The 12612-nt window shown below is 36.0% G+C and overlaps 1 protein-coding gene across 2 annotated transcripts in view; it reads right to left on the bottom strand.

Annotated features, from left to right (window-relative positions):
- NR1H4 (nuclear receptor subfamily 1 group H member 4) overlaps window positions 1-12612 on the bottom strand; it is a 220635-nt gene that overhangs the window by 26270 nt on the left and 181753 nt on the right. For both annotated transcript variants that reach the window (XM_053716999.1, XM_053716998.1), the window contains exons 7-8: window positions 6055-6154; window positions 4520-4666 (exon numbers count right to left, since the gene is read on the bottom strand). In XM_053716999.1, coding sequence (XP_053572974.1) covers window positions 4520-4666; window positions 6055-6154 — 247 coding nt within the window. The remainder of the gene's footprint in view (window positions 1-4519; window positions 4667-6054; window positions 6155-12612) is intronic.

Genomic DNA, 12612 nt, shown 5'->3' on the forward strand with positions numbered 1-12612 from the left:
ATATCCTGTAATTGTCATTGGTCTCACAGTAGAAAAAGGTGATATGCTTTAATATGCTAATGCTTAAAGGACATGTAACCCAAAACAAATTCTATCATAATTCATATAGAGAACACAATTTTAAAAAACTTTTCACTACTCTATTATCAAATTTGCTTCATTCACTTGATTAACTTTGTTGAAGGAACAGCAATGCACTACTGGGAGCTAGCAGAACACATTGAGTGAGCCAATAACAAGAAGCAAATTTGTGCAGCCACCAATCAGCAGCTAGATCCCAGTAGTGCAATGCTGCTACTGGATACAAACAGAACAAAGTAAAAATTAGACAATATAAGTTCATTCAGTTTTTTAAATTGCATCCTCTATCTGAATTATGTAAGAAAAAATGTGACTTTACTGTCCCTTTAATTTCCTACCTTTGCAAACACTCTTGATTACTTAGAACAATGTTTTGGTGCCAGCATTGCTTAGCTGTCCTTCTATTGTAGAGCAACCTGATCAGCCTTGAACAGACACAGAATCTGTCACATACTCTCTGGATGGTCACAACAACCACAGTTAGCATCAAGGCAAGAGGTGTAGAACCCTCAGATCGAAGGTGAGCTGGTTACAGACATCCTGTCTATCAATGTTTTGGTAGTGATAACTGTTTATAATCTATGATACAAATTCATATCCCCAATAGATAAAATACACATTACAGACAACTCTACTTCATGCAAAATACTGTGTCCAACAACATAGATTATTATACTGTTTTCTGGTCCCAATAACTTCCCCTGGGTGTTTTTATCCGTGTAATCATCACCCACAGGAAAAGAGAGTTTTTTTTCTATATAGGACGTCATTTCTATTTTCTCAGCTTCCAATGACCAAGAGCAATTTGCTGTGACAGTCTCTGTTACTAGACAATGTTAGACATTTTCTGTACTAGTCACTGTAAGATCACAGCTTGCTGCATATAGCTCTAAAAACTCTAATACAACATGTTCCTGTCCTATTGGCCTATATATAACAGTGTCTGCACCTTTAAGAAGGGGCTCCTGCACAGGCTCATTCCTACAAGAACACATAGGGCTTGGGTTTGTGTACCCGTGGGTGCTTCAGTTTTCCATCTCTGTAATGTCTTAAAAATATTTATTAATGGGCTTTAACCTTCCATATGAAGTTGAGACTTAGGCTTAGTTTCCATTGAGGTGGTAAAGTATGGAAACTGGTTGCAAAAACATTTATCTCTATTAGCCCCTTAACCCCTTAACGACCGATGACGTGCAGGGTACGTCCTCTAAAAAAAAGTCACTTATCGACCAAGGACGTACCCTGCACGTCCTCGGTCTGGAAAGCAGCTGGAAGCGATCCTGATCACTTCCAGCTGCTTTCCGGTTATCGCAGGATGTCTCGATATTGAGGCATCCTGCAATAACAATTTTTACCCCTCCGGTGCAGAGAGAGCCACTCTGTGGCCCTCTCTGCACCGGACATTGATGGCCGCATTCGTTGGTGGGTGGGAGCTGAAGTGGGAGGCGGGTGGGCGGCTATCGATGGCTTCTTAGTCAGAGAGGGGGCGGGATCGGGGGCAGGATTGCCGGGGGCGGCGGGCGGGCGAGCGCGTGCACGGGGAGGGAGTGGGTGGGAAACGCTACACTACAGAAACATTTTTTTTTATAATGGGGAGAAAGGAGGGATAAAATCACTGATAAAAGTAATCTAAGGGATCTGGGAGGGGGTGGGGGATTGGTCTTGGGGGGGGGAGCTACACTACAGAAAAAAAAAGAACATTTTATTTGCAAACTGGGTACTGGCAGACAGCTGCCAGTACCCAAGATGGCCCCCAATAAGGCAGAGGGGGAGGGTTAGATAGCTGTTTTGGGGGGGATCAGGGAGGTTGGGGGCTAAGGGGGGGATCCTACACAGCAGCATATGTAAATATGCTAAAAAAAAAACCTTTTATTTTAGTACTGGCAGACTTTTTGCCAGTACTTAAGATGGCGGGGACAATTGTGGGGTGGGGGAGGGAAGATAGTTCTTTGGGAGGGATCAGGGGGTCTGATGTGTCAGGTGGGAAGCTGATCTCTACACTAAAGCTAAAATTAACCCTGCAAGCTCCCTACAAGCTACCTAATTAACCCCTTTACTGCTGGGCATAATTCACGTGTTGTGCGCAGTGGCATTTAGCGGTTTTCTAATTACCAAAAAGCAACACCAAAGCCGTATATATCTGCTATTTCTGAACAAAGGGGATCCCAGAGAAGCATTTACAACCATTTGTGCCATAATTGCACAAGCTGTAAATAATTTCAGTGAGAAACCTAAAGTTTGGAAAAATGTAATGTTTTTTTTTTTATTTGATCGCATTTGGCGGTGAAATGGTGGCATGAAATATACCAAAATGGGCCTAGATCAATACTTGGGGTTGTCTACTACACTACACTAAAGCTAAAATTAACCCTACAAGCTCCCTAATTAACCCCTGCACTGCTGAGCATAATACACGTGTGGTGCGCAGCGGCATTTAGCGGCCTTCTAATTACCAAAAAGCAACGCCAAAGCCATATATGTCTGCTATTTCTGAACAAAGGGGATCCCAGAGAAGCATTTACAACCATTTGTGCCATAATTGCACAAAATGTTTGTAAATGATTTCAGTGAGAAACCTAAAATTTGGAAAAATGTAATGGTTTTTTTTATTTGATCACATTTGACGGTGAAATGGGGCATGAAATATACCAAAAAGGGCCTAGATCAATACTTTGGGTTGTCTACTAACTACACTAAAGCTAAAATTACCCCCAAAAGCTCCCTACATGCTCCCTAATTAACCCCTTCACTGCTGGGCATAATACACGTGTTGTGCGCAGTGGCATTTAGCGACCTTCTAATTACCATAAAGCAACGTCAAAGCCATATATGTCTACTATTTCTGAACAAAGGGGATCCCAGAGAAAAATTTCCAACCATTTATGCTATAATTGCACAAGCTGTTTGTAAATAATTTCAGTGAGAAACCTAAAGTTTGTGAAAAAAAATGTGAAAAAGTGAACAATTTTTTTTTATTTGATTGCATTTGGTGGTGAAATGGTGGCATGAAATATACAAAAATGGGCATAGAGCATAAATAAAAATATATACATGTCAATGGATATTCAGGGATTCCTGAAAGATATTAGTGTTCCAATGTAACTAGCGCTAATTTTGAAAAAAAGTGGTTTGGAAATAGCAAAGTGCTACTTATATTTATGGCCCTATAACTTGTAAAAAAAAAAAGCAAAGAACATGTAAACATTGGGTATTTCTAAACTCTGGACAAAATTTAGAAACTATTTAGCATGAGTGTTTTTTGGTGGTTGTAGATGTGTAACAAATTTTGGGGGTCAAAGTTAGAAAAAGTGTGTTTTTTTTCCATTTTTTCCTCATATTTTATATTTTTTTATAGTAAATGATAAGATATGATGAAAATAATGGTATCTTTAGAAAGTCCATTTAATGACGAGAAAAACGGTATATAATATGTGTGGGTACAGTAAACGAGTAAGAGGAAAAATACAGCTAAACACAAACACAGCAGAAATGTAAAAATAGCCCTGGTCCCAAACGGACAGAAAATGGAAAAGTGCTGTGGTCATTAAGGGGTTAAGGACCGGGCATTTCAGACTAAGGGGTAGATTTAACAATGTGCATACGATGTCGGCATTTATCATTGCACAAGCATTTCTAGTGAAATGCTTGTGCAATGCCGCCCACTGCACATTCGCAGCCAATCGACCGCTAGCAGGGGGTGTCAATCAACCTGATCGTATCTGATCGGGATGATTGCTGTCCACTGGCTCAGAGGTGGCAGACGAGTTAAGGAGCAGCGGTCTTATGACCGCTGCTTCTTAACTTACTATTCCGGCGATACGGAAAGTATGGGGGTAGATAGCAGCATCTGCTGCTTGGTAAATCTACCTCTAAAACTTCCCCAAAAGACCAGAGCATTTTTGCCATCATTACATTTAAACAGAAATAGAGCCTTTTTTAATACATATCCTATCAAAACTATATATAGACAACCCAAAGTATTGATCTAGGCCAATTTTGGTATATTTTATGCATTTCACCACCAAATGCGATCAAATAAAAAAAAATGGTTAAAAATGGTTGTAAAAGGTTCTCTGGGATCCCCTTTGTTCAGAAATAGCAGACATATATGGCTTTCCATTGCTTTTTGGTAATTAGAAGGCCGATAATTGCAGCTGCGCACCACACTTTTATTATTCCCAGCAGTGAAGGGGTTAATTAGGTAGCTTGTAAGGTTAATTTTAGCTTTAGTGAAGAGATTACCCTCCCACCTGAATCTTTCCACCCCTGACCCCTCTCAAACAGCTCTCTTCCCTCCCCCACCCCCCACCCCCAATGGTCACCCCCATCTTATTTATTTTTTTAGAAAATAACGTGGAATTTAAAAAGGTAAAGTGCCACTGTTTTATTTTTTTATTTGCTTGAAAATATATTAAGTACAGGTAATTAAAATTCTCACCGCTATTACGAATTCTCTCTTCCAAGAGGTCAGTATTCCACTCAAGCAGCTTCCTGTTAAAAAGCTCAGCTGACCGAAGAAACATGGCTTCAACTGCAGAACCCTTTAGAAGAGCAATCTGGTCTTCATGATCTAATGTCTGAAAACCTGAAAGAAACAATGTCACCGATTAGACAATAATAACTGCATGACTTTGGTTTTGTTTGTTATGGAAGAATATCAATCATTTAGTAACGTTTACCTAATGATTTTTGTCAGAAAATCACCATTAAAAAAGTCTATGGGGATTTTTGTAGAAAAATTATTTGTAAAGCTTTTCTAAAGGATTGTGATTTAACGCTAAATAAGTAAATTGATCATCAACTACTAACTCACTGGATTATATAATCCAGTAACATGTTTGTACAAATAAATAAAACATCTTTATTCATCTACAAAATGGCTGACTAGAGGGAACTCTTGTAATATAAAATATCTATGCATAATAAAAATAGCTGTGCTATAAACTGTCATGGATATGATTAATTGTGTTAAATTGGCAGCTTCTTTACTGTAAATCAGTTAGATTCAGTATAAATTGAACTTGTTGGACTTCTGACTTTTTTCATCCTCATCTACTATGTTACTATGGTATTTTTTTATTTTTCTGAAGGATTTTAAAGAAACATGAAACCTAGCATTTAATGTTCATGATTCAGACAGAGCATGTCATTTCAAGCACCTTTCCAATTTATTTCTATTACCTAATTTGCTTTGTGATATATGCATCTTGTCATTGGCTCGCCCTATATGTTCAGATAGCTTAGAGTTGTGAATTTTTCAACAAAGGATATCAAATTAAGCAAATGTGATGATAGAAGTAATTTAGAAAGTTGTTTAGAATTGTATACTCGATCTGAACCATGAAAGTAAAAAACTATGGGTTTCCTGTTGCTTTAATTTGAGTATAATGTCCCTTTAAAAGTGTGCACATTGCCAGGTGTTTAAAGGGACAGTCTAGTCAAAATTAAACTTTCATGATCCAGATAGGGCATGCCATTTTAAACAACTTTCCAATTTACTTTTTGGTGGTATTTTTGAAAAGCTAAACCTAGATAGGCTCAAACTGATTTCTAAACTGTTGAAAACCACCACTTAGCTCAGAGCATTTTGAAAGTTTTTCACAGTTAGACAGTATTAGTTCATGTGTGTCATATAGATAACATTATGCTCACTATTTAGGAGTCTGCACTGATTGGCTAAACTGCATGTCCATCAAAAGCACTGAGATAAGAGGGCAATCTGCAAAGGCTTAGATACAAGTTAATCACAGAGGTAAAACAAGTATTATTATAACAGTGTTGGTTATGCAAAACTGGGTAATGGGTAATAAAGGGATTATCTATCTTTTTAAACAATAAAAATTCTGGTGTAGACTGTCCCTTTAATGACCTATAAGCTGAATGAAACATATCCAGTATAACAGCTGGTTACCATCAGAGCGTGGTTATACCATTACATTTACATTATAGGTCTTGAAATTAAATCATAGATACCTGGTAACTTTTTAGTGAATTCAACGAGGACCTGAACATGACTTGTAGCCATGTCTGTCAGAAACACAAAGTTCTCATCTGTATTGTTCTCATCCTGCAACTAAATAGAAATATTCAATTAATCAGCAAAATATATAAAGTGGTCAACATTGTATATAATATATGCAATATGCAAAACAGATCATTTAAAATACCTTACTTGTGCACTATTTTTACAATACAGTTTACAATGACAATTTACACTTAAATGGACACTGCACCAATAATATGCCAGTATCAGTTGTGCACTTTCCTCTAATGCTTATTGGCTGAGAGGTACTTCCTGCTAAATGCTCACTGAGCTTTTACTGGAGGTGCCTCTCAGTCACTGAACATTTGTAACAAGTGCCTAATAAAGATTAGGATATAGTACAGCTGAGTTAAAGGGGCGTGAAACCCAAATTTATTCTTTCATGATTCAGATACAATTTTAAACAACTTTCCAATGTACTTCTATTGTTTAATTTGCTTCCTTCTCTTGTTATCCTTTGCTGAAAGGTTTATCTAGGCAAGCTCAGGAGCTGCTGATTGGTGGCTGCATATATATACTGATTGTGATTGGCTCACCCTTGTGTTCAGTTAGAAACCATTAGTGCATTGCTGCTCCTTCAACAAATTATTCCAAGAGAATGAAACAAATTAGATAATAGAAGTAAATTAGAAAGTTGTTTAAAATTGTATTCTCTATCTGAATCATGAAAGAAAAAAATTGGGTTTCATGTCCCTTTAATTTCAGTTGAAAAATTAAAGGGACATGAAACCCAACATGTTCTTTTTATGATTCAGACACAGCATACAGTTTTAAACAACTTTCCCATTTATTTATTTTATCTAATTTGCTTTGTTGTCTTGTTATCCTTTGTTTAAAGCTTACCTAGGTAGGCTCAGGAGCTGGAAGCCAGTTGCTGATTGGTGGCTGCACATATATGCCTCCTGTGATTGGCATACACATTAGTGAATTGCCTTCAAGAAAGGATATCAAGAGAATGACACTAAATGTATAATATAAGTAAATTGGAAAGTTGCTCTATCTGAAATATGAAAGAAAAATGTTGGGTTTCATGACCCTTTAAAATGAAACAGCTTTATCTTTAGTGCTGCTCTTTTTCATATGGATAAGATAAATGGAATACAGTGTCCCTTTAACATACTAGTGTAAAAATGTTCCTTTCACTTAAACAAATTCAAAACGAACATCCTGGTGTTTTATAAATTTGTGGTAATTGTAAAAGCATCACATAGCCCCATTTAACATTGCACAAGCTACTGAATGTGCAATGCTGTCCCCTTCCTGAGTGCTGCCAATCGTGCACTAGCAGGGGCCATCAATCAGCCCAGTTTGACTTGTCTAGGTTCATTGCAGAGCAGGCGTATAGAGTAAGAAGCAGCGGGCGAATGCGCTCCAAAACAGCATCACGCACCTTGATAAACAGAGTCTATCAAGGGACACAGTTTTGCTGTGGGAGCACTGATGATTTTTGAGGTCTGCCCAGCTGCTGCAAGTGACAACATGTAATTGACCCTCTGAGAGATTGATATGTCATATTTATTATGTTCATTAACTTAATATTCCTTGTAGAGAGTGCTGGCAGGAGAAAGTCTGGTACCACAACCTTTATAATGTGCTTGTTTTTTTACAAATAGAGAAAGCCCCTATCTGTTGTAGAAGCGATTTCAGGTTACGTCCCCCAGTTCCACCAGTGGACATGTAGCATATTATTATAGATGTAACTGCTTTAAGTGTTTCTGAGCTTCAATCCTTAAGACACATCAGCGGTTCAGGATTTAAGAATGATTTTAATTCTTTTGACAATTTGATTGGCCGGGTGGAATATCACGGGTACTGCAGCTGAGAAACACTATAGTAAACATAAAAATGTATGACCTGATCATCTAAACCTCTCTGCTCTAGGGAGATGATCTAATACGTCTCATCAGTAACGTGAGGTCCCTCAAGGACATTTAAAAGGCAGCTTTTTTTTCTTGAGAATTCTTTATCTCTCCATGTGGAGTTCTGGGTGTGAAGGAGAGACACCTACATTACAAAATAATTCTAAAAACCCCAAAAAACAAAGATTTGGTGAGATCTCTCTCCATTCTGTTTTTCTTGGATCATCAGGCCCTTCTTAGTGATCTGGACTAATCCACTTCACTGAGACCTTTCAGCATTATGTAACAATCTGCTGGAAGCAAATGTAAGCGGCCTAGATAATAATCCATTATGGTTTAAAGGGACAGTAAACACCTTGTAATTATAAGACATTTCTGTTGTGTTGCTATAGAATAACAAATTGGCCAAGTCTAAACACATTTTTTTTACAATAAATTAACATCCATTTTTACTGCAATTGGTTTTCAAAAGTCAAACTCTACCCACCATTTGCCTTTTTTGGATGAGCCAATCTGGGCTTTACTCTAAAGACAACAAGGCTAGCCAGGGTCATAACATTGGTATAAAGTCCATTTTGTTGTTGTTATCAGTTAAAATCAATTAACGTCAAATGTGTAGCAAGGTTGGCCTTGATACTTCAACAGGGTGCTTTTTATGTTCTGAGAATTAAAAAAATACTCAATTGTCAGCACTAAATTACATAAAAAAGGGGAAAACTAATGAAAATATATAGCAAAGTTATTTCTTTATGCATAACCAAACAATTTATATAAAATTCTCAAGGTGTTATTGTACTTTTAATTACCTCACTTTGCAGTCATTTGTTAAAACATCTCTATAATAATATTAATAATAATACAAACATATCTGAGTTAGCTGAACTATGACACACTTGCCACCTTTCAATACAGAGCTGGTTTCACATTTACAGTGTAGCCTGGTTATAATTTTACAGAATATTAAAAGGGTTAATTGTTGCTTTAAAATTGGGTTTCCGTATGTTTGAATTTATACTGATCTGTGGTGAATTAAAATACTGTTTGCCTAACTTGTAAACCTTGAAATAGTTTGAGAATCCTTGGAGACATATTTATCTTTGCATCGGTCTCAGATTGCATATCTTATCAGAAGATAATTCTGTGAATTGACACATTTATAATCCTTTGGCTGGGCACAGATAGTGAGATATGCATCTATCTTGCAATACTATCTTTGATCATTATCTTTGTGACTTCAATAAACTAAAAAAATTCCTAACACACCCTTCATATTACATTGAATTTAATTTAACTAACCTTATTTTATTTGGGTCTCAAGCACACAAATATAAACTGCTTTTACAACTAATAACTAAAATAGTATTGGATAAATAACTGTTTTTTAGTTACAGCATATTTCCTTTTAAACTCATTATAAGAATAAACCAGTTTATCAGTAAAATCTAAGAATCTGGTAATTTATTTTATTACATCATTGAAATTCCTGATGTTTTTGTAGATTATTATAACTATATGACATCAGTTATTTGGCTATTTTTTCAAAGCATATAGAGTAAATTCATTCAGCTTGTGTATTCTATAATTTAAATGGGACAATAATAATAATGGTAAATGATGATTATTATTATTATAGTACCTGTATCAGAATTTTACAAAAGAAAAAAACATCTTTCCATACTTCACCATAGAAATAGTTTTACACATTATGGTCATGGAATATGCTTCTTGTTTTATCAAAACATTAAAGGGACACTGAAACCATTTTTTTTTGGAGCATGCAATTTTAATTTACTCCTATTATCAATTTTCTTCATTCTCTTGCTATCTTTATTTGAAAAAGAAGGCATCTAAGAGCTAAGGAGCCAGCCAATTTTTGGTTCAGACCCTGGACAGCATTTGTTTATTGGTGGGTGAATTTATCCACCAATCAGCAAGAACAACCCAGGTTTTTCACTAAAAATGGTCCGGCATCTAAATTTATATTCTTGCTTTTCAAATAAAGATACCAAGAGAATGAAGAAAATTTGATAATAGGAGTAAATTAGAAAGTTGCTTAAAATTGCATGCTATCTGAATCACAAAAGAAAAAATTTTGGGTTTTTGCATATACTGTAGATCACACATATATGGGGCTTACTCCACACGCTGTGTAAATCTAGCCCCTTGATTAGTCCAATATGACACACCTCTATATCGGGCTATTTTGGCTGCGCTGAGAATGATGACAGTTTTACAGCGCTTCTCCTGACTCCTGAGGTTGTTATTACGTATCAGCCAAATGGGCGGCATATTTACATACACTGACTAGCTCTAGGCTCTATTGTTTCTACGTAATTGTTGTTGCTATGGTACATTTAGAAGTTACTTGCATTTCTTATTGGTATGGCTTAATTCACTGACTTCCAAGAGTTATATCTATATACCCCGCCCGTATTGCCCGCATTTATAGGTTACTACTCATTTAACTATATGTCTGTGCCTTACCTGGTTGTTCTTGCACAGATCAGCCCACATGTTGTACCATCCCCTCCCCTCATAAGTAGGTAGGTGAAGAAGTAGATTCCTGGGATGGAGCATGTGAATTTGCCGGTGGTCGGGTCATAGTGGTTGCCCAGATCAGTGAACACATCCACAAATACCAATGTACCGGATTTCCCCCAGCGTAGGTATTCCAGTGTCCAGGTCCCCCAGTTACCAATCCGTGCGTCATTAATACACTGACTACGTACGGCAGCGCAGAAAACTCCAGTCAAGCACATACTGTCTGCTCATGCGCAATGCAAAGCATCATTGGGACTGTAGTATTAAAGCGCAGCTCTCAAAATATATAGAGACAGCACAGCACCTGTCTGTGACACACAGCTCTTAGTGTGCGAGTGTCACGTGACACTAAGCGCTGTGCGATTAAGAAGGATATGGGCTGGCCTGTAGGTGGCACTGCAGTCAATGCAGTTTTAAAGTGGAAAGGGATTTTGCCTATACTTCTATCTATTGCACTGCACAGCATGTGCGATAGATAGAAGTATAGGCAAACAGCCCTTTTCACTTTCAGCCTTAATAATTAAAAAGTGAAATTTTAATGTTTTTAGTAAAATATGCAGTGGAGCCTGGGAGATTTTTTTTTTATTTTTATCATCAAAAAAAGTAAAAAAATGTATATTGTTTTTTTTATTTCTCACTTTTTTTTTTTCATCAGGGGTCAGGGGTTTCCAGGGGTTTTTCCAGGGGGTTCACATGCTCAAGCGCTCCTATAGAGGAGCCTCCACTGGCTAGCAGTAATTTTTTGCGCTTAGAGATTCACGCTCGTATTACGAGTTAAGAGTGAAAAGTTTGCACTCTTGCGTTTGTAAAGTCACATTAACAAATAGATTTTCAGAAGTCATGAAAGCAAAATTTCATTCCCCCATAGACTTCAATGAAGCCGAAAAAGTAAAAAAAAAACAACTAACACCCACAAGTCACACAAACATGATTTCAGTTAAATAAAAGTGAAATATAAAAAGATAATATTTCATATTTCAAAAACCAATGTTATGCACAGAGCAGAATGTTCTATTTACTCTTAAAGAGATATTTAAATATATATGATGGATTTTTGCACAAATATATAATTATATATATATATATATATATATATATATATATATATATATATATATATACACATATATATATATATATATATATATATATATATACAGATATATAGGAATATATTTTTATAAATACATAGAACATATTTTGCTATGTACAGAACATTGGAATGTATAATATTTACAGTAAATATATAGTTAAACACTTCATTAAATATGAATATTGCATAAATATCATTTGTTGTGTTTTCTTCCATTTGACTGTAAAGGGCTCCAATGCACTTAGACATATGCCTATATGTGTATACATATGTATTTGTGTGTTTATATGTGTATATATGTCTGTAAATACATAGATACACATATATATATATATATATATTCATATTTAGAATTGTATATGTATGTATTTCTATGTTAAAGGGACACTGAACCCAAATTTTAATTCAGACAGAGCATGCAATATTAAGCAACTTTCTAATTTACTCCTATTATCAATTTTCCTTCGATCTCTTGCTATCTTTATTTGAAAAAGAAGACATCTAAGCTTTTTTTTTTGTTCAGATCTCTGGACAGCACTTTTTATTGGTGGATGAATTTATCCACCTATCAGCAAAAACAACCCAGGATGTTCACTAAAAATGGGCCGGCATCTAAACTCACATTCTTGCATTTCAAATAAAGATACCAAAATTTGATAATAGGAGTAAATTAGAAAGTTGCTTAAAATTGCATGCTCTATCTGAATCACAAAAGAATAAAAATGGGTTCAGTGTCCCTTTAAAGACCTTTGTAGTGCTTTTTTCCCCCTAACACCTGAGACCTCATATCTTTGAGCTCTTATAACTTTTTACGCAATAATTTATTAGATAGTTTTATTATGAGTGTAACTGTACTATTAAAGGGATAGTAAACCCCAAAATTTTCTTTTATGATTCAGATTCAGAACATACAATTTTAAACAACTTTCCAATTGAATTCTATTATCAAATTTTCTTCATTCTCTTGTTATCCATTGCTGAAGGGACAGCATTGC

The sequence above is a fragment of the Bombina bombina genome, chromosome 6, assembly GCF_027579735.1.
Source record: "Bombina bombina isolate aBomBom1 chromosome 6, aBomBom1.pri, whole genome shotgun sequence".
NCBI lineage: Eukaryota > Metazoa > Chordata > Amphibia > Anura > Bombinatoridae > Bombina > Bombina bombina.